Source organism: Aplosporella prunicola (genome assembly GCF_010093885.1).
Source record: "Aplosporella prunicola CBS 121167 unplaced genomic scaffold K452scaffold_20, whole genome shotgun sequence".
Lineage (NCBI taxonomy): Eukaryota > Fungi > Ascomycota > Dothideomycetes > Botryosphaeriales > Aplosporellaceae > Aplosporella > Aplosporella prunicola.
Window position 1 is genome coordinate 522,510 of NW_022983548.1, and position 20,879 is coordinate 543,388.

The window sequence follows — 20,879 nt, forward strand, 5'->3', positions numbered from 1 at the left end:
TAGTAGTAGTAGTAGTAGTAGTAGTAGTAGTAGTAGTAGTAGTAGTAGTAGTAGTAGTAGTAGTAGTAGTAGTAGTAGTAGTAGTAGTAGTAGTATAAGCAGCAGCAATACAAAAACCAAAAATTATGCAAAAGCAAAGCCAAAAAAAGCAACCAAAACAAACAAACAACACAAACACGGTTGTAAGAACCCAGCCAAGGGGTGTAGATAGATAGGTAGTATCGATTCCCCTGCCACGGGCCCACCAACGCCAATGCCAACGCCATAACACCTAGTTTCTGCCCACGCCGTCCATTCACCCATCAACCCACGCACTCCGTCCGATATATGTGTAACGATATGCCGTTCTGCTCTCCCCGCTTTCCTTCGCTCTGCTTCGTCCTGCATTGCAATGCAGTACTGCAACGCTGCAACCCAACCCAACCCAGCTTAAGCAGCACACTTAACTCAACTCCACACCACTCACTCAAGCGGCGCCAACGCCCCTCTGGCTCTCGTTCTCGTTCTCGTTCTCGCCATCGCCGTCACCATCCCTCTCACCCTCACCATCGCCCTCGCCCTCCTCAGAAGCCGCCGCCGAAGGCGGACTCCCTGCTCCGTGCGTCTGGTCCGCGTCCCTAACGCGCTCCTCCTCCACATGGGCATCCACAAGACCCATCTCACGCCTCAGCTCCGCCTCCACAGCCCTCTCAATCTCATCCTCCTGGACGCATTCCGCGGCCCTGGCGTCGGCATCAGCATCGGCATCCACGGGAAGAAGCTCGGCAGGGGCCTCGGCAGCCGCAGCCGTGCAGGAGCTCTTTCCCGCCGGGGCCGGCGCACACGCAGATGCAGATGCAGCCGTAGACGCAGAAGCAGACGCCGGAGCAGCAGCCCCGCTGTCACTGCCGCTGCTATGGCCACCAGCGCCGGGAGCAGCACCAGCAGCGCTAGAAGCAGCGGCAGCAGACGACGGAAAAGAAGACGAAGAAACGCGCAGGGCCTCTCTGCGCGCGCGCACGCGCGCCAAGAGCGTGGCTTTGAAGTCGTCGTAAGCGGCTGCGGCGTCGGGGGTGGGTGTCGACGTTGCTGTTGCTGTTGTCGTTGCTGCTGTTGTTGTTGATGGTGTTGTCGTTGAGGGATTGGTGGCGGGAGCGGTGGCCGTGGGGGCATTAGTCGACGAAGTCGTGGTAGTGGTGGGGGGCTCGGAGGAGAGAGGCCCTACTGCTGGTGGTGCTGCTGTTGCTGGCGGTGCTGCTGCTGACGCCGCTTCTGCCGCTGGCACCTCGTCTTCCTCCTCCTCTTCCTCCTCCATAGCAGCAGCAGCAGCAGCAGCAGCAGCAGCAGCAGACGTTTGCACCGCCGCTGCCGCTGCTGCCGCCGCCGCGTCTTCTTCCTCTGGCGATTCCGGCCGAGGCTCCAGCTCAGGCGCCGGCTCCGCGAACTCGACATGCTCGACATTGTCCGCCTTCTCGTCGTCATCCGCGGGGGGCGGCGCACCAGCACCAGCATCAGCGGCCGCTGGGCCGGCCGCCCCAGCAGCATCCCCCCACCTCGCATCTCCCACTCCGTCACCTTCATCACCGCCCTTCTCCTCCCACCCACGCACAAACTCGCCCAGCCGCAACGCCATCTCATCCGCGCGCAGCAGCGCCTCCGCTTCACGCCTCACACGTTCCTGCTCCGCGAGCTCCTTGGCCCGCGCGGCCGCGCGCTCCGCGTCGCGCCGACACAACGCCTTGATGCGGGGCTTGTGCGTGCAGACGGGGCAGTAGTAGTTTGTGCTGCAGTAGTTGCAGGGGCAGGGTGGATTCGCGTTCAGGCAGCTCTGTTGATACGCCGTTGGTGTCAGTAATGCAGATCCTAGGGGGAAAAAGTGTCAGGGCTCAGACTTACCTCACACACTAGCACCTTGCACTCCAAGCACTCCCGTAGCGCCGCAAAGCACCGCGTCCGGCAGTCACCGACGGGTCGCAGCTGCTGACAGAAATAGGCTCCACAGCCCTCCCACTGTACAGGGTGCCGTGGGTTGCATGGTAAGGGCAGGGGCGTGCGGACGCGCTGGGCGGCGGCGGCCGCGGCCTGGATGGCAGATGTAGCGGACGAAGCTCCCGGCTTAGGCCAGGGCGATGAGGAACGCGAAGGGCGGGAGTCGGAGAAACTGAGGGCGCGGGGGCGGGGGTGAAGGGAGGGGTGGGAGGAGTGGGCGAGCGGAGAGGGATGGGCGGGGAGGTGCGGGTTGATAAGGGATGATGTCGAGGCCATCATGGGGTTTTCGTCGCCCACTTGGAGCGTGGCTTGCTCGGATGAGGCGTGGCTATCCGTGCTGCCTTGTTGCGCCATGGCCGGCGGCTCAAGATTGCGCAGCTCGGGAGGCACAAAGGCAGGGATGTGTAGAGCATCCACTTGCGATGGGGCTGGCGCAGCGGGCTGGCTGCGCACGTAGTCCCTTTCCACGTGGAGATCCCGGAAGCCGCACTTGCGCACCTTGAGAGCGCGGAAGTCGTGCTCTTTGCACAATGGCTTCTTGCAAGCTCGACAGGACACTTTCCACCGGAACGTCCTATAGCATTCTTGGCATAAGCTCCGCGGGCACGTGTTGGCCTGCAGGTCGAGGCTTTCCTGGTGGAGGTAGGGGAGAACGTCCACGTCTTCTCCCAAAATGTGGTCATATAAGCTCGCGTTCTTCAAATCCCGCACGACATCTGGCGAGCGGAAAACGGACGTGAAATCTGGATCTTCAAAGTTGCAGCCTTTGGGCAGAGGAGTTGCGCGTATCCTATCCGCGCCCTTGCCGCCTACGCTGGGTCCCAGAACCACAATGCCACCACCTCCAGAGAAAACCGGCTCCACACAACACCAATGCATGTTGAGCCTTGGTGGTAGATTGGTGAAACCGTGAATTCCGTTGTTGAGAGCGAGGGCGTTTACAGCGTTGGCATGAATGGGCAGAGGGGCGGCAAGGGTTCCGTTGGGTTCGTCAGAATCAGAGTCTTCGTCATCCGAGGCGATTTCAGACATGAGGTTTGGTGATCTCGTGGCGCCCGGCGCCCACCAAAATCGCTCCTTCTTCTGCTCTTCTTTGGGATTTGCTTCCCAACTCGGCGCAATCGAAGTTTGGCCAGTCGTGCCGAAGACACCGTTGCTCCCAAAAGCCAGTGTCGTAAATCCTCGCGTCTTCTGTCTTTTCCGCGGTATCGGCCTGTTGAACGCGCAACTGGCACAGAGCGTCTTGCGGCACCCCATGCAATGCATCCGGATGCTGCACTGTTCGCAGCGCTCCAAAATCGCGTCTCCGCATTGGTCGCACTTGACATCGTCCACAAAGGCCTTATGGCTCCTGCGAAGGTGTGCCGGGATATCCTTGCCCTCGCCCTTGGAAGGCCAACCGGTGCTGGTGCCGAGCGGTTCTCCATCGTGTCCAGTCTCCGAATCTTCCCATAGCCTCCCGTCCGACTCGGAAGGCGGATTGTTTGAATCGATTGGTCCGATGCGGTTCCCGGAGCGCCATAGCCTGTCAAACGGCACCCAGACCTCGTTTGTGCCCGGCGCGGCGCGGCCAGAATAGTAGTCCTTCCTCCTGAAGCACCGGCCTCCCGGCGTCGTGCACCACGTTGTGTCCGTCCAAATATCCAGCTGGTGGCAGATCTCGATCAGTTGGTGTGTCGGCTCCGAATCAGAATCCCTGCGCATAAGGCTCGACGGCAGATACGGTCGCCTCCGATGGTGGCGGCAGCGGTATGTGTATAGGCTTTTGAGCGCGAGATCGCTCCTCCGGGCCCATGGGCTGCTGGGCTGGACGTAGGGTTCGAGAAAAGGCACGAGGTGGTATTTTATCGAGACGTTTTTGCAGCCGCGGACGCTCAGGTGCTGGATCGTCGACACGCGGGGCTCCAGGACGCGGCTCACCAGCCGCACTCCCGACACGGTCGTGTTGCAGAGGTCGAGATTAGTCAAGCGAGTGCCAAAGGGAACGACGACCTGGATCAGCAGGGCGTCAAGGGCGTACTGTTTGGGAGCGCGCTGGCCGTCGACGGCGTCGGCATCGGGATTGTTGACGGCGACGGCGGGCTGTGGCGCCCGGAAACTCAGCGTCTTCCATGCCAGCGGGTAGTTTGCCAAAAAGTCTCGTAGGTGTCGCGACGAGTGGTAGAGGTCGAGCAGCGAGGCGGTGGGCAGTTGAGCGAGGAGGCTTTCCAATATCGTGGGGTGAGATGTGACGATCCGCTCGAAGAGGCTCAGCGCAGGCGGGTGAGGCAGTGCGGGCGAGTCGTTTGCGGCGGCGAGGGCCATGACGGCGCTGCCCAGAAGGGTGGCAGGGCTGTCGGGAGGGCTGAAAAGCGATGATGGGTTGGCGGGCTGGACTTCGAGAGTCGCCATGGTGGAGGTGCTGCAGTCGCGGATTAGCATGGCGGCGGCTGGGGCTTCGGGTGGAGAAAGAACGGACGAATTAGTCAGGCATGCAGTCGAGCGAACGGGTGTTGTGTGGTGCGTCGCGGCGATTATGCGGTATGCTCGTGTGCTGGCGCAGAAGGATTGGGTTGAGGGTCGGGACTCATGATGATCGTCGCGGAGGCCTACCTAGCTCTCCCGCTCGCCGCTTCACACAACTCATGGTTAATCACGCGTTTTCTGCCGCTTCATCTATTCTACCTTACCATCCCTATCTATTTTTTATTCTCATTCTCACCGACCCTCCGCCCCACCCGCTCCGACTACATACCCCTTCGCCATCCCGCTCCTGCCCTCCTCCATCACTGCACCCCTTTCCCGCCCCTCGCCTCCCTCCTCATCAAAGTCGCTACCGAGGCCCTGCCACGTCCGCTGGCTGCGCAGAAACTCTGCCCCCGGCGACACCACGCCGCCGATCTGCGCTATGTCGCCATTCGCCCGCTTGACGAGCGACTTGGCTGCTGCCCTACCCTCCACCTGCGCCGCCCTGGGAGCCGCCCGAAGGGGCCGCGCGTGGGAGACGTAGCGCCCGGTGCGGAGGTCAAATTCTGGCGGTGCCGACTCCTCTTCCGACTCGTTTGCCTCCTCCTCGCCCTGCTGCTGCTGCTCCACTCCACCCTCGTCTGCCGGCTTTTGCACCCTCTCCTTAAGCACGGCCTCGAAGTCTCCCGTCCACTCCCCGGTCCACACCCGCTCCTCGTCGCTCTTCAGCGCCAGCGACAGCTCAAACGGCGTGATAATCGGCTTCCAAAAGTCCTTGCTCTCGATCAAACTGCTCTCCCAGCACCCGATCACCACCCATCCCTCCACCTCTGAAAAGTTGGCTACCTTGGCCGCGTTCACCTTGCCCACGACAAACGTGTAGCTCTTCTTGCCAGCGGCCTCGATCTGCTCCTTGACGTGTGATAGTACGTGCATGTAGTTCGCAACGGAGAGCGTGTTGATCAGGATACCAAAGACGGGAACCGTCGTGAGTCTCGTGAGGAGGGCATAGCGACGGCTTAGCGTCCGCGCGGAAGAGGCAAGCAGCGTCTGCGTCGGCTTTGCCGTATCCGTGGGGTAGATGTTGATGTTTCCAACACGGGAGGAGAGGGTAAGGAGCAGTGAGGTGGGTGGGTCTGAGACGTGGAAGAGTTCATAGTCACGGAGCGCCGCCGTGTTTTCCTGGACCTCGTCTGGTACTGTCCGGTTCGGCAGCGGCGAAGATGGGTTGTGCAGGATGGACGTAAGATAGAGACCAGTATACCGCTCCTGTTGTAGCCGGCCGTGGAGCGCAGGTAAGTGACCCGAGTACGGTATGTCGGCCATGAGTACGATCTTCTGGTCCTTGTCCGGATACGTCTGCTTGAACACCTCGACCACGGGCTCCAGCTCCAGCGGCCTCGTCGTGAAGACGTAAATGACGGGCAGTCTTGCCGTGGGCGACAGACACGACCGCCCATAATGCACCACCACGTCCGCATCCACATGCTCCGCCGCGATCTCATCGACGCAGCACGCACCGTACGACGTATCGCCCAAGATATACAGCTGCTCCTCCGGCTCCGCGTCTTCCTCGTCCTTCTCCTTTGTAGCATCCAAGCCCACTTCTTCTAGCCCCCTCGCCACATGCTCCACACCGTCGGCGCCTCCCCTCCTCGCCGCGCTCAGTCCCCGCCTCAGCGCCTCGTACACCCGCGGCGCATCCACTAGCATATGGTCCGGAAATTGCAGCGCAACGCGACGCCAGCGCCCAGCGCGGATCTCACGCACCGTGCGCTCAATCTCATAAGTCTCGGCAAGCTGTGCGGGTGCCACGCGGGGCGCGGGCGCGACGGGCTCGGTCGGGTCCTCGAAGATGTGCGTGTCCGGGGTCGAGAGGACAGGGGCGACAGCGGGGGCGGCCATTTTGGCGGCGGCGGCGGTGGTAGTGGTAGCGGTGGGAGTGGTAGTCCTGGTGTCGCTCGTGGTGGGGTGGGGTGGTGGCGGTGGACTGAGGTTGTGGTGATTTCGCTCGCGGGACTGTGCAAAGGGTATTGGGCAGGTACGCAGAGGGCAGAGTAAATGGGTGGGAGCAGCAAGTCGCGCCCCGAGAACAGCACACACAAGAGAGACAGACGTCGAGAGCGGGCAGGTGCCCAAGGCGCGGGGCTCAGCTGGATAGAAAAATTCCCGGCCTCCGAGTCATTTGCGGCGCGGTGCCTGACGCCGCCGTTGAGCTACGCAAAGTCGTGCAGATCGCCTTTCTTTAGAATATTCCACTCACTCCCCCCAAGATGAAGTCCGAGTCAGTCGTTTGCATTTCTGCGCAATACTAATTCGTAGAGGCCTAAAACTACTGCTAGTGTACAGGTCATCACGGCATGACAAGCCAACACGACGATGGCTGACTACCCAACACCCCCGAGCCCCGACTCCACCAACGCCAATGAAATACCCGCTAATTTTCCCTTACCTCAGCACTTTCCCCCCTCTTACACCATCATCGCGAAATAAGCACCCATCGCCATTCCCAAGACCACGAGGCTGGGCGCCAACCGCTCGCCTGCCGCATTCTTGATCCGTATCTCCGTCAGCAATACCTCCGGGTCGTACGCCTTCGGTTCGCTCGAGTCACGAGTGCCGTTCCAGCAGTAGCGCTCGAAGCACGAATTGCACACTTCCGGAACTGCCGTGTTCGTCTTGTTCAAGCTGCGCGACAGGATGGCGCAGCCGACACAGACGGGCCACTGCTGGTCGACGGTGCCGTTGCCGCGGGTGGCGATGTCGTAGCCGTTCTCGATGATGGCATTGCGCTCGCTGTTGTTGTACGAGTCGGTGAAAGTCGAGACATTAGAATGATAAACGTAGGGTGTGTTAGGAAGATAGACGACCAGCGGGGTAGAACTGGAATAGTTGGAAATGTCGCAGCCGAAGAAAGTGGGCCGGTTGTTGAGCCCCAAGTTCACAAACGTGTTCTGGTCCGGGATTGAAGGGAAAATCGTGCCGTTGGCCTGGCTGGCGTTGAGCGAACGCTCGTAAGTGGCAACAAGAGCGGTTCCATTCGGCCAGTTGGCGCCCGGCTCTGACGTATCGGCCGAAGAATCTATAGCAAAGATAACATCGACGTCACGAGCGGGCTGGATCAGAGGCGAAAACGGAATGTTTTGGTAATCCTCTCCGCCATCCACAAGGGTAAGACGCTCGGTCATGGCGTTCGGGTTGGTGTCGTTGTTGTAGTGATAGAAAGGATTCGGCCTCCAAGAAGCAATATCGTCATTGTCTTCGCCAATGTCTTCAAGAACGTTGGTAAGAACGCTCGACAGAACGTCGGGTATCGAATAGTCGTGGAGCCGCAGAAGGAACTGGTTGAAAAGCGTGGACGACGTCCCCATCACGTAGCCAACGTTGTCAAATCCGCGGACGCAGGAACCGTTCGACGAAATGACGCCGCCATCGAAGTCAGAGCCAACGTAGCGCATCGGCGCAAAACCGAAAACAGTGGGGTCAAAAGAACCCATCTCCCAGGGATTGAACTCGTAGTTGGTGGCGTTACTAGAAATGACGGTTTCACCCGGAGCACGTCCGTCCGCTACGAGGAGAGGCATGGGAGTGTTGCCGCTTTTGAAATCTGGGTCATCCTGGATAGAAGAGAAGGTGTAGGCTGCAAATAGTCAGTGGAAGAATTCGACCAAACGAATCGCAACGACATACCTGGGCCTCCCTCGGAAGCGTTCACCAATTGATAGGAAAGAGCACGGCCCCAGTAATCCGTAATGGTGGTCTCGAAGCCGGCGTTGTTCTTGTCCTGGACACGGTCGTAGATGTGGTCGTAGTACTGGGCCGTGTTCAGAATCTGGAAGCCGCCCTCTTCAGGGCCCTTGAAGATCGAGTTTCCAAACTGCCAAAGCGATCCAGACACGTCGGGGTCGGTGCCGAGGATGTTTTGCACAGAGGTAAAGTTGTTGGTGAACAGAGAGCCAACCAGCCATCCACCTCCGGAAAGACCAGCGAGATAGGTCGCGGACTGCAAGAGACCACCCAGGTGACCAGCGCCTGTGGAATTGGTGGTACGCTCGTCGAAGGCGGCGATGGCGCCGGCGCCGTTCATCAGGGCGCGGTAGCCTCCACCGGAAATGGCAATACCGATGTTGGGCAGGGCCGAAGCATTGTTGCTGTGGGCCTTGAAGAAAGAGTCGACATCGAAGCCTTCAATGTTCATGCGCGTCAGGAGCTTGCGCATGGGATCGACGGTGTTGTTGCGGCGCGTCTCCAGCCATGACTTTTCGTGGTCCGACAGGCCGTTTGCGCGTCTGATGGTAGGCTTGTCCGAGGGGCAGCCGACATCCTTGGGCACGTAGAAGTCGGGGGCCTGGGCAGTGGCGCGCTTGAGAACGTCGAGGGGGGCAGCGACTGCGATTGCGGCAGCTTCTTCCTTGGTCAGGTCGCGCGGGATAACAATACCGGCTACGGAGACCTGGTTAGCTCAAATGGTAGCCGCGACAACGGAAGCATGCTGGCAAGCTCACCCGACACGCTGGAGAATAGCGAGGACGCGGTAGCCAGGCTGGCCAGGGACGTAGCGAACCTCATGGTGGGTGGGCGCGGTGCCGGAGGGGGTTGGGGTAGCAAAGGGAGCACACGAGCAGGCGGCAAGGCTGAAATATGTACATTGCTAGCGCGACAGGAAGAGGCGCATCACGGCACGTCCGGATACGCCCCCCCCTGCGGCACGAAATGGGGGCGATGACATGGTCCAAGGGAGATCGACGGGATATTCTTAGCGCTGCGGGCTCTTGGTGCCCGCCCGCCGCGAGATTAATTGAGCCAGCTAGGCGGGCCAAGCGCACCGCAAAAACTGTCGGTGGCCAGCACAGTGACTGGCTGCGTTTGTCTCAAATCCTTCGACCCGCAGCAGTGTTGCGAGGCTGTGAGCGACGCCCTCTCCACTTCTACCAGCTGCCTGTCCAAGCTGAAGATCCCTGCTTCCCGCCATCGCACTGCCGACTGCCTGCACCATGACGCAGATCACTCCAGCCTTCTTCTCATCATCCATCCGGAAAGCCGACGTCAGTCGTAATCAGTACCTACTTGTGTAAGCAGCAGGGACGCAGGGACAGCGCCTTTTCTCGTGGCGCCGCTCGATGGCTTTTCTCGGACATGAGCGGCTTAGGTAGCTTTTAGCACCCGAGCTCCCTTTTGGGCGATAACCGTACTCTCACCCCTCGTATTCGCAACGCCTACTCCTCCCTAGACATTGCCGTTATCCGCTGACAACACCTCTGCCACGTCCGCCCAGACGTTTGTCGGGACCCTGCCTTTTGCGTCTCTCCACGGTGTCAGGCATGTCATGGGCTAATTGCCTCATCCGTTTCAAGTGCTCGTGCTAAGGGCGCCATCCGTCGCTCGGTTACCAGGGACTGCCTCAACCCATCACAGGAGCACGTCAAACATCAACCTCCTCTGCCCCCTCCAATTCACCAGTCCCAGCTTTTGCGACCAGCTCGGCACTGGTGGCCGTTTCTTGGCGTGCTGTCTACCACAATACTTAGTCTGCACCGCCTCCGCAAAACCTCATTTCCGTATAGGCATCCAATGTCGTCTTCGGAACAACAAGCGCACGGTCAAATCTCCGCGCGCATAGCTTTCTAAATCGTCGTCTTCTCGCCCTGGCCTCATAAACAACGGCGCCTGCTGCATACATCTGCCGCCGGCATCCACATTTTCGGGCGCTTATCAACCCAAAACGTCCGTCGGACTCCCTGCTACATGCGTCGGAGGAGTAGCGCATGAACGAACACCAAACTCACCGGCGACTGGTGACCGGTTTCGAAAGCGGCACCAAGGCAGCATCGCCGTGATGTGCGGGGAGGGACGAGCGCAGCAGCACTCGGTCCAATGCAGACCGCCCAGCTTCACGTCGCCGTACTCAGACTGTTTGAGCATGCCAAGGGAATCCATCGTCGCCAAGTAAGTGTCCACCCGTTGGACCCATTGTTGGCTGCTGCCTGCGCCCCGCCATGTCGATGGCTAGATGTTTTTCACAAACACCGCCTACCTATCAGTCTTTATTAAGCTTCATCCCCACGTCAAGTGGAAACGGTAAGTGACTTTGGCCCCGTCTGTGCCGTGAATATGGAGCCATTGCAGGGCTGGCACGAGGCCATGCAGGAGGTGCCAGCACACACACACACACACACAAACTCAAACGCCCTGGGGCTGTGTCCAGCCAGCGAGATGCGGCGCTTCCAGCGCGCTCTTCCCCACTCATCCGCTGTTCACCCGCTCGCTCGCGGGCCGCGGCTCAGCGACGATACGCGACGGACGTGCCGTGCCAGGCCTCCCACATCGTATCACGCATGTCCAACGCGTGCTTATCGGCCTTATCGAGCTTGCCAGGGCCTCCCACGTCGTCCGACTAAGACAAGGTTCTCGTGCTTCAACCATCACCATCGTTGCTTTGGCGTCGGCCGAAATGCCGTAAGCCGCAGCTCCATCATCCGGCGGTCCCGCGAGGTGTTCTTCCCACCACCACCAACAGGGTCTGCAGCTGTTGTCAGCTTCTCAAATCCGCAGCGCCGGCCATCACCATCGCACCATCAAGCTCGCTTAAGCACTTTCCCATCTCGTTTGCGCGATGCGCGCGCGCTGTCGGCTTCCGCGGTGCCCGCGATTCCGTATCCGCGGGGTGTCTATGGAATTTCCCATATTGCTTTCCATTCCATTTGATTGGCGCGCGCCTACTGCCTTCCCGACCCCCTTTTAGCGCGGACTGTTCACGACGTCACTCCCTTTATAGCGATAAAGCATGCAAACGAACACGCAAAATCCGATCGGATATACCGGCAAATCCCTTTTAAGCGGTTTGAAGTTGCTGACCAGCCCAAACGCCGTCAGATCTCTTGACCATACTCAGTAGATGGATCGCGATACCTCTGCCCATTTCTAAATGTCAGATCTGCTGACCCGAACGGATTAGAGCGCGCTTCATGAGCGAGCCTACCCGTTTAGCGAGTGCACTTGTTAGAGGCTTTGGGGTTTCATCGGGTGCCTGTCCCCTTATTGTAGTAGACGGATTTGGCAGTAAACACGCAGATCGTGATTGACAGTAGACGCTCAGCGATGGATGCTAGCTAAGCAAGAGCTTTAGACATGGAAGCTATTTTATATGCGCTTCGACTACTTCCATTCCAGGGCTACTAAGGTATGGAGAGGCTCTGCTTAGCGCGCTCGCCGGACAGTCAACCCCGCTCATGAACCACGACCGGCAGCCGGGGCCAGATTCGACAACAACTGTCAGGCTTCCAGGCAGTTCGGCGTCCGTCAGCGACGCATGGCGGCGTGCGTAAGGTAGGAGGTAAGCTTGGTGGACGGATGAGTCAGGCGGCGTGTTCGACGGCGCCGCCGACGACAATGACGAGTAGGTAGGTGGTGGGTAAGGCGGGTGGCCTGTCTACCTATCTGCCCTCTATGTGCTGGATCGAATGGCGGGGTAAATAGGTACAATTAGCCAGGCGGCGGGCGGGACGGAAGAGGACCGGTAGGTATTCCCGCTCGCAGCCTCAGGCGCGGCACCGTGCCTGAGTCATACATAGGTAGTGGTCCCTGGCACAGTGAGAGAAGTGTCCTCCGCCTTTGGTTCCACGTAGAGGTATAAAAGCCAGGCCACGACGGTCGGTCGGCAATTGAGGCCGAGAAGGATAATGTGCGAGCAAAGGTCCTAGTACGTTAAGTACTACAGTACTTAGCCCTGCGGGTCGAAAATCCGTCACCGCCACCTTCGCCGCCGCGCCTTTGGCTGCCTGCGATTGGCCTACCGGGTCTCGCCATCGTCACCTTTTTTCGCTCGCTTGGCTGCGGGCTGGTTGGGGGAGCGGGATATTTAAGAGGCGGAGGGTCGCGCGCCAGGGCGCGGGTCGCTTGCTTCCATTGCTCGAGTTTTATTTACTATCTGCCTAAATCTGCAGAGGACCGGCTTACGCTTGCACGTTTCTGTGGTTAGAAAGAGCTGCGCTTTTTGGTTAGAGGATTTGGGTTTTACCTACTGTTGGTTACGCCCACATTATTTGGCTTGTCTGCTTCTGCTTCGTCTTTTCGTTCTTCCTCCTCTAGATTCTTTAAACAATTACCACCACGACCATCACAACCGCAACCGCAACAATGGCGCCAACAATCCACCTCGTCCGCCACGCCCAAGGCTTCCACAACCTCACCCCAGACAACTACTCCATGGTACCCCTCCCCCTCTCCCAGCACCGCTACAACAACAAGCACACGCACTAACCCCAGCAGCACGACCCGCTCCTCACCCCCCTCGGCCGCGAGCAATGTCTCGCTTTGCAGCGCGCCTTCCCGGTGCCGCTGAGCACCCTCGCCGCCGTCGTCGCCTCCCCCATCAAACGCACAATCTACACGGCGCTACTGACGTTCGCGCCCACCATCGCGGCCAAAAACCTGCGCGTCGTCGCGCTCCCCGAACTGCAGGAGACGTCCGCCATGCCGTGCGACACGGGCTCGCCGCGCGCGGAACTAGAGCGCGAGTTCGCGGGGCAGCCGGTCGATCTGGGCTTAGTGGGCGAGGGGTGGGACAGCAAGACCGGGAAGTGGGCGGATGAGGCGGGGGCGATTGGCGCGAGAGCGGCGGAGGCGAGGCGCTGGCTCGCCGAGCTGGTCAAGGAGATGCAGGGAGAGGGCCATGTCGCGGTTGTGACGCATGGCAGCTTTTTGCACTATTTGACGCGGGATTGGGAGGGGTTTGATGGGCTTGCTGGCACTGGGTGGCGCAATACCGAGGTCAGGAGTTTTGGGCTGCGGGAGGAGGAGGGTGGCGAGGTGGGGCTGGTCGAGACGGAGGAGAGTAGGGCGAGGAGGAGTGAGATAGGGGGGCCGAGTAGTGGGGGGGAACAGGCGACTGGGCCGGCGGTGGAGGAGGAGAAGGCCAACAAGGTGCTGGGTGCGGAGGAGGTGAGCGTGAGGGCGTGATGGACGAGTACTCTACTCTAGGTGGAGGAAGGGTCTAGAGGTGCCTATAGATTTAGAGAGTTGTTAGATGCTGTCGTACATGGCGTGGGTAGAGTAGCTATCAAATAGTTACACGACGAATGGAGAAACCGGCGCCGTACTGACGTCCAGAACCATCCGCCACTCCGACACGACACAACCTACCTACTCTAGTCTCGTCTGCAGCGTGAAGAGTGAAGATGTACTCGTACTCTGCAATGTAGCTTCCCACGAGGCTAGCGCAAAGCCACCGATGTTCGGATCGGAGTCGATCGTTTTAGCCCGCCCAAGACCCTGAGAAGCACCACAGGCTCACAGCACTCAGCTCAGCTCACAGCCACACGTGCAGCGCTAGCAAGAGCTTGAGTGCGCTTATCTCAGTGGCACGCATAGTAGTAGTACTTTACTCGAGTACAGTCTGCACAGCCTCGGCACCACGCCGTCGCACGCAATGCATGCACTCAACACTGGTGAAGCGGGGTTCCGGGCCGGCCGACAACGGCGACGCATGGAAGTGGATTCGTCAGCAGCAGCATCATGGCGAGAGTCAGCTGCGCAGAAAGAGCTGGATTGGAAAGACGGTCCTGCCTCGCTGAGTGGCAGGACCCTCGCGGGCTGACTGATTGACGTCTTCGATGCGCGCGCGCCATTCCTGATCTGGCAAGGCGGCGCTGGCGCAATTCCGATGGATGCGGCGCGTCGAGACGTGTGCAATCGGCCGCTGTAAATATGCCGTCGATTCGGCCTCTTCCTCTTCTTCTTCTTCTTCTCCGCCTACTACTACTTTGTCTTTCTCCCGGCATTGACTGACTGCCTACGTGGACAATTGCCGCCATCTCACTTCGTTTTTCCTTCAAAGGCCTTCCCCACACACACGTCGCGGAAGCTAGTCTACCTATATACTCGCAGTACCTATCTACTTAGTTACTCAACGGAAAACCACCACCTCCTACTTACACACATCCACCATGGACGCGAGGTTCGGCACGCCCGCGCCCGCAACTACCACCACCCCGCCGCTCGACGACGCCATCAAAGCCGAGCTCGACGCCTCCGACTCCTCCGCCGCCTCGAGCCCGCGCCCCAACAGCCCCGGCGCCAGCAGCGTCACCACGACCACGACCTCGACAATGACCATGTCCGCGTCCGCCCCGACCATCGAGCTCCCCGCCGCCGCCGCCGCAACCGCATCCCTCAAGCGCAAGCGCTCCACGGCCCTCACGCCCCCACTCTCCGCCGCTGACGCGGACCACTCCCCCGCGCTCTCGACGGCCCTGCACGTCCTCGCGACAGAAGCAACAGCGCTGTCCTACATAACGCGACTCTACGAGACGTCGCCCGTCGCGAAAACAGGGCTCCTGGGCGCCATTGACGCCGTCGAAACCGCGCTCGCAGCAGGCGGCAAGGTGGTTGTCAGCGGGGTGGGCAAGAGCGGGCTCGTGGGGCGCAAAACCGTCGCGACGCTCAAGAGCCTGGGGCTGGCAGCGTCGTTCCTGCACGCGGCGGAAGCAGTGCACGGCGACCTCGGCGACGTGCAGCCGCGCGACGTCGTCGTCATCATAAGCTTTTCGGGGCGCACGGCGGAGCTGCTGGCCCTGCTGCCGCATCTCCCGCCTGCGGTGCCTGTGATTGCCCTCTCCGGCCATGTCAAGCCCGAGTGCTGCCCGCTGCTTGAGGGCAGGAGCCCCGAGTTGGGCATCTTGCTCCCGGCGCCTGTGCATGAGGCCGAGGAAACGAGTTTCGGCGTTGCGGCGCCGACGACGAGCACGGCGGTCGCGATGGCGCTGGGCGATATGCTGGCGATTGCGGCGGCCGAGCGCGTGCTTGGTGAGGCGGTGGGAGAGGTGTTTCGCGGGAATCATCCCGGGGGCGCTATTGGTGCGAGGGGCAGGGAGAGGGCGGCCGTCACGGGTGTGCCGACGAAGAGGCTTAGGCGGGGTGAGGTCTGAGGGCCGCGGGAGACGGCACGCTGGCTGGCGGCCTTTGCAGGCCACCACCTGACGTCCTTCGCCGTACTGTATCCCCGCTCGGCTGGCCGCAAAACATGCGCGCATACATGAAACCCGGCACGAGCGATGAAAAAGAAGGAGAGGACGGATGAGAGGAAGGAGAGGGACGGCCCTCACACTCGCCTCACCTCATGTCTCGTCTCGCCACTTTTCATCCAGCAGCATCAAAAGCAAGCGCTTCCACGCCATGCGACCCATACACTCAACGACCGCACCCCGCTGCAACAAGCACAAGCACAAGCAACAAGCAGTGAGCTGCGCGCTCTGCCTCTGCCACCACTACCACCACCACCACCACCCGCTGCAACCGCCCCCAGCTGTCTTCCGCCCCGTGAGCTGTTTAGTTCAGATAGCGGGGTGTTGCTGGGGCTAGGGCTGGGGTTGTGGTTGTGGTTATGGAGAAGGCGAAGAAGCGCGAGGACTCAGGACTGGAGTGTAGATGCAACTAGCAGTAGAAAGAGGAAAAGAGAGGAAGGATGGAGAGGAGTGGAGGACGGGAAAAGGGAAGAAGTGGAAAGGAAAAGGAAAAGGAAAGAGGGTTAGTAATGAGCAATGAGGCTGGCAATAGGAATAGCTAGCACGCTTTTCGACCACGACACTATTAACACAACCACGCGCGAGGACTGCGCGCGCTTGTTCGTTCGCTCGCTCGTTCGTTCGGCGCTACTGTGGCTGTCTCGGAGTGAGCGAGTAGGTGGCTTTGTCGTCGTCGTCGGCGGCGGCGAGGGGTGCGGTGTATGTAGCTATCACACACCTTATGCTCGTCTATAATACCCATTCGTCCAGCTGGCAAATAGTAAATGGCAAATGTTAAATAGCTAGCTAGTACGACACTTCTTCTCCCTTTCCTTTCCTTTCCTTTCCTTTCATATCCATATCATCCATCACTACGAGCTTCCAGCCCAGATTATCGCACATGTCGGAACCGCGTTTGACGGCTTGGCCTATCTGACCGGTTTCACGGGGTTCCAGAAAGGCGGCTCGGGTTAACAGGGCCAGAAAAATTCCAGATCAACGATGGTCGCCGCGCTGTTCTGAGACGAGCGGTGATGGTGCGGGTTAGGAGCGTGGGGTGCTGGTGAGGCGTGTTGGTGGTACGTGATGGTGGTTGTCGGCGCTGCTGTGGGCTGTGGGTGTGGTAGAGAGGAGATGGGGTTTGTTGCTGGTGCTGTGCTGTGCTGTGCTGTGGGTGTGAAGGGCTGGGATATGGTGGCCCGGTCCACGTAGATATTGCCGAAAGTGACGGAGAGGAATACCTCTTTTGTGTCGCTGGTAGTGTGTGTGTGCACCTTGAGTTTTCGTCGATTTGTGGTGCTCTAGGCTGGTATTTATATAGGAGTAGTTTAAAAATGTTTCTAGAGGAATAAGCTAAACACCCTTTTAAGTAATCTTTCTGTTCAACGATATGGAGAAGTTTACTAAAGCTGAAGCGGGAGTCGAACACTGAGTAGTTCTTAAGGTATATGGCATAACTGGCGGAATACCAGGAGTGAAATACGAGATTAAGGATAGTAGCTTTATATGTAGATCAGCAGAAGAGATTTTATATAGGCTAGGAGGTCTACGCTATAGGACCGATAAGTATGAATTTATATATTGTAATTGGTGAAAACACTAACATTTTACTAAAACAACCCGTCTACCGCCAACCTAAGTCAACGCTATCTTTTCCTTTTCTTCCCTAGGTGCCAAACTAAGCTACTATTTTTCAGTGTTTACAATTCACTCTTCTCTTAAAAGCGGATAACAAACTTCCCTTATATTCACAATCGCCACCCTCCCTCATCGTAGCCTTCATCAACGCACTACCCTCAATTGCAGCCCACACTTTCACGCCATAACTTTAACACCAGCTCCCTTACCTCCTTTAACTACCACAAAGAGACAACAACGCGCACATTGACGTCAGCCTAACAGCATATTCAACCCTCCCACAAGCTAAGTCCTAAGGATACCTAAAGATGAACTCATTTCTAGTGCAACGACGTATCACCTCAACACAAAGCGCGTATAAAACAGTAAAGCATCCCCTAGCATCCAACCACACGACAACCCATCCCACAGGTAGGGAACCGACAATGGCGCCGCTGCCGACACCAGCACCGGCGATGAAAGGGATAAAGATAGGGAGGAGTAGTAACGCAAATAGCAGCATCCAACACCTCACAAACCTAACAATCCACAAAGGCCACAGCATGGTGGGGAAAAAAAAAACGTAAATTACAAGTCTGTAACCAACAGCAGCACGCAGCACCCATACTCAGCGCCCCCAGAAACAGGTAACAGTAACCACCACCGCCCACCAACGACAGTAAGCAGCAGCGCGCAACCCCAGACCCATCTTCAATGGAACCAGAAACGCAAACCCAGACACCTGCTCCGCTGTGTGTGTGTGGACGACCACCACATCCAGGTTTTCCACTATTCCCGTTTGTATGAACAGCATTCCATAACGAGTCGAAGGACGCTACCTTGCAGCTGCGTCTAGCTTTCTCATAGCTGACTAGGTAGGTAGGTAGGGGTCTTTTATACGCCGCCATTCTGCCATCCCGCAGATTCACACCGCTAACTAGCACTCACTCGGCCTAGAATCATGCAAAGAATTTCGCGTACACACTCAGTATATACATGCGCCAATAACACAAAATAACACAACAAACATACATCCAGAGACGAGATCAGACATTATTAGCGCGCTCTACGTTTATATGTATACAGGCAGCCGCTCTTCTTCCACTACTCTACTTCTTCTTCTTCTCTTTAAAACCAGACGGAGGCGACAGATGCCAGACGATAGACGAGTGTCTCTGCTCTGCTTCTTTCCATCATTCATTCATTCTTCCTTTCGTTCGTTCGCTCGTTCATTCCTTCGTCTCTCATCCAATCATGCCCGTTCATCTCCGCGCCGTCGCTCAAGCAGCTTTATAGCATAATAAGCTTAATCCGGCTTAACCCAGCTCGCTTGCGTGGCCGGTTGGGCCTTGGGAGGCATCTGGTTCACGGTGTTAGTCGCAGTTCGGACTTACGGGCAGTAACACAGGTAAACGGAAACAAAAAGAGAGGACGAAAGAAAGAAAGATAACGGGAAAAGGCGAGTAAGAAGAAAAGCCCAGCACTCACAATCCATGGTAACAAACGCCCTATCCACCTCCCCCAGGCCCTCACAACAATACTGCAGCGTCTCAGCGACATCATGCGCACGCCTCAACGGCGTCTTCTCATCCAACAGCACGTCCATCTCGACCCAGATGCCGTCGCCCGCATGGTACGCCGTCACGCTCTTGTAGCCCACGACCACGGGGCTGAACCGCCACGCCAGGTACAGCAGCTTGCGGTGCACGCGCTCCGAGGCCGCCGACCCGGTCAGCCGCGTCACGTTCTGCAGGCATGTGTCCGCCCAGTCGTAGATGATGAATAGTGAGAGGATCGCTGCGCCTACGGGGTCGAACCACCATAGGTTCGCTTTGTACCCGATTACGGGGAAGAGGAGCGAGAGCGTGTTGAAGACTACGTCGGTTTTGCAGTCTGTGGGGAGGGAGGGCGTTAGTAGCGTGTCTGGATGGAGGGAAGAGGTCGCGTGGGTGCTTTCTGTGGTCCATGTGGGAGGGATGGGACTCACCTTGAGCGAGCGCCTGCACTTGCGTCGTCTTGATCGGGATGCACCCAAACCAGATCAGCCCCTTCACGCCCACTGTCGCCGCCATGGCTCCAATCGCGATCGCTGGCAGCTGCACCGGGACCTTGTCTCCGCTGGCGGCGAGCTTCTCAATCGACTCTTGCAGGATCTGGATGAACGAGACAATCATGATCTATGTACAACGTTTATATCAGCAACAGTCATTGGCTATCAACGAGTAGCGAACGGATGATAGGTAAAGAAGAGGAGAGCGCGCATACAATAGAGAATACCAAAATCCCAATTGGCTCGAGCCGCTTGCGGCCGACGGGAAACTTGGCTTTGAGACGATGCAGCCGCCACTTGACAAGCTTGTTCGTTGTCCACACGATGATAGTGCAGAGCAGGTCGAGGGCTGAATCCACCAGGGACGCAATAAGTGAGAGTGACGACGAGAAGAACGCCGCAATGCACTTGGCTAACAGCAGCAAGATATTCGCGACCACGTTGATCTGGCACACACAAAGTCAGCTCTGCCCACCAAGGTCTAGCCTTTGCCCAGTATCTGTACACAGATCCACAGCCAACAACCGTGTTATGAGACTCACATTGATCGCCCACTTCGCGTTCCGCCGCGCCTTGCGCCTAGCCGCACGCTCATCTTCCGGCAGCAATGGCTCGATCGATTCCGACGTCGCTTGCAGCGCGCCTCCGCTCTCCGCAACACCATCGTGGTCCATATCACGCGGGTTCATCGAGTCGAGGACATCGTCCGCCATAGCCATGACCAGCGCATCAACCTACAAACAAACACAACCTCATATCAGCACGTGTTCCGGGTAGCACTCAGGTGGGGGCGTGGGAGCACATAGCCGGACGCCATACCTCAAGCCAATCATTAAGCTTCTCGTTCTGCTCGCGATAAAACGCCTGGACCTTCTTGTTCTTGAGTTTCTTGATCGCATCCTCGCTCATACGATACCCCTCCAGCTCGTTCCTGTCAATTCCCTCTTTCAGCTGCACCTTCAGCCGGTTCACATCCTGCATGTCCATGGTTGCAGCAATCGCGTCGCGGAACCGCCATTTCGGCGGCACGCGTGGGCCCGTCTCCACATCGTCATTGATTTTGTAATCGTCGTTTTCTTCGTCAGAGGATGCAGCACGTCCGTTGGCTGCACGATGGCGTCCTGACACCATGTTTTGCGTGTGCGTGGGGGTAATGCGAAGAGGGGGGATGGGAGAGGTGGGTGTACTCCGGATGGTGACAGCGTGATGTGTGAACGCGACGGCAAGACAGGCAAACAAACAGGTCGAAAGGGACGGAGGGGGTCCCGCTCTTGAGTGTTTCGGGTGACCCTTGAGACGTGTTTACATCATGCGAACAAGCTTCAGGGCGTCGGACACTTTACGCGATCCGGCCTGGGAGCGTGCGAAGCGGGCTGGCTGCCAAGGTGTTCGTTGGTTCGGTTTCCGGGTGTTGCTTCCCACCCTTGATGAGATGACGTCGTTGATGCGCCAGCCCTGCCACGCACGGTGCCGGCTTCCCGGGTGCCTGTTGATCGTCCGTCGGCTGCGGCCGAGATGGGCTTGGACACCTCATCGCGCCTTGACCGCATGTGCTTTGTCTGAATCCTCAACGCGTACCCTCGTCATGCATTCGCTCCATCCAGCTACCTTCGTTTGAAGACAAAGCCTGTGGCATTTTCTTTGATGCTCCATTAAGTATTGCCTGGCTGTGTTCCATGCAAGAGCGGGATGAGTTGCTTGAACATAATTATACTGGCGTGACGAAGTTGACTAAGGATAAAATAATTGCAGTGTGAAAAAGGAGTGGATTAAAGGATGATTAAGAGGGCAGACTGACT

General features: G+C 58.3%; 6 protein-coding genes across 6 annotated transcripts; 2 read left to right on the plus strand and 4 right to left on the minus strand.

The window, feature by feature from the left end:
* Nucleotides 1–12: 12 nt before the first annotated feature.
* K452DRAFT_275670 (uncharacterized protein) lies at nucleotides 13–4,514 on the minus strand. The gene is made up of 3 exons (XM_033539244.1): nucleotides 4,427–4,514; nucleotides 1,876–4,369; nucleotides 13–1,807 (listed from the first exon to the last, which is right to left on the minus strand). Exons 2-3 carry the CDS (start codon nucleotides 4,357–4,359, stop codon nucleotides 467–469), a joined length of 3,825 nt encoding a protein of 1,274 aa, XP_033395111.1. The 5' UTR covers nucleotides 4,360–4,369; nucleotides 4,427–4,514; the 3' UTR covers nucleotides 13–466.
* A 50-nt stretch (nucleotides 4,515–4,564) lies between these two features.
* K452DRAFT_360626 (uncharacterized protein) lies at nucleotides 4,565–6,564 on the minus strand. The gene has a single exon (XM_033546355.1). It carries the CDS (start codon nucleotides 6,316–6,318, stop codon nucleotides 4,666–4,668), a length of 1,653 nt encoding a protein of 550 aa, XP_033395112.1. The 5' UTR covers nucleotides 6,319–6,564; the 3' UTR covers nucleotides 4,565–4,665.
* A 217-nt stretch (nucleotides 6,565–6,781) lies between these two features.
* Nucleotides 6,782–8,982, minus strand: K452DRAFT_360627 (uncharacterized protein; the record flags this gene model as incomplete). Its single annotated transcript, XM_033546356.1, has 3 exons — nucleotides 6,782–8,053; nucleotides 8,104–8,856; nucleotides 8,919–8,982. 3 exons carry the CDS (start codon nucleotides 8,980–8,982, stop codon nucleotides 6,885–6,887), a joined length of 1,986 nt encoding a protein of 661 aa, XP_033395113.1. The 3' UTR covers nucleotides 6,782–6,884.
* Nucleotides 8,983–12,401: 3,419 nt separating this feature from the next.
* On the plus strand, nucleotides 12,402–13,379 carry K452DRAFT_352640 (uncharacterized protein). Its single transcript, XM_033545788.1, has 2 exons — nucleotides 12,402–12,621; nucleotides 12,682–13,379. Exons 1-2 carry the CDS (start codon nucleotides 12,550–12,552, stop codon nucleotides 13,369–13,371), a joined length of 762 nt encoding a protein of 253 aa, XP_033395114.1. The 5' UTR covers nucleotides 12,402–12,549; the 3' UTR covers nucleotides 13,372–13,379.
* A 1,200-nt stretch (nucleotides 13,380–14,579) lies between these two features.
* On the plus strand, nucleotides 14,580–15,281 carry K452DRAFT_201224 (uncharacterized protein; the record flags this gene model as incomplete). The annotated part of the gene is made up of 1 exon (XM_033536040.1): nucleotides 14,580–15,281. A coding segment is annotated over one exon (702 nt), but the record flags the coding sequence as incomplete, so codon positions are not given.
* A 2,746-nt stretch (nucleotides 15,282–18,027) lies between these two features.
* K452DRAFT_289959 (uncharacterized protein) lies at nucleotides 18,028–20,389 on the minus strand. Its single transcript, XM_033540915.1, has 6 exons — nucleotides 19,900–20,389; nucleotides 19,623–19,814; nucleotides 19,296–19,526; nucleotides 19,018–19,207; nucleotides 18,519–18,923; nucleotides 18,028–18,390 (listed from the first exon to the last, which is right to left on the minus strand). Exons 1-6 carry the CDS (start codon nucleotides 20,209–20,211, stop codon nucleotides 18,347–18,349), a joined length of 1,374 nt encoding a protein of 457 aa, XP_033395116.1. The 5' UTR covers nucleotides 20,212–20,389; the 3' UTR covers nucleotides 18,028–18,346.
* Nucleotides 20,390–20,879: the final 490 nt, after the last annotated feature.

Coding starts and splice junctions, on each gene's coding strand:
- K452DRAFT_275670 (XM_033539244.1), bottom strand. CDS start 4,359: ATGGCGACTCTCGAAGTCCAGCCCGCCAACCCATCATCGCTTTTCAGC. Junction 1,808..1,875: donor GCAAGGTGCTAGTGTGTGAG/GTAAGTCTGAGC, acceptor GCGTATCAACAG/AGCTGCCTGAACGCGAATCC.
- K452DRAFT_360626 (XM_033546355.1), bottom strand. CDS start 6,318: ATGGCCGCCCCCGCTGTCGCCCCTGTCCTCTCGACCCCGGACACGCAC.
- K452DRAFT_352640 (XM_033545788.1), top strand. CDS start 12,550: ATGGCGCCAACAATCCACCTCGTCCGCCACGCCCAAGGCTTCCACAAC. Junction 12,622..12,681: donor CCCCAGACAACTACTCCATG/GTACCCCTCCCC, acceptor TAACCCCAGCAG/CACGACCCGCTCCTCACCCC.
- K452DRAFT_289959 (XM_033540915.1), bottom strand. CDS start 20,211: ATGGTGTCAGGACGCCATCGTGCAGCCAACGGACGTGCTGCATCCTCT. Junction 19,815..19,899: donor AGCTTAATGATTGGCTTGAG/GTATGGCGTCCG, acceptor GTTTGTTTGTAG/GTTGATGCGCTGGTCATGGC. Junction 18,924..19,017: donor AGTGCAGGCGCTCGCTCAAG/GTGAGTCCCATC, acceptor CCCTCCCCACAG/ACTGCAAAACCGACGTAGTC.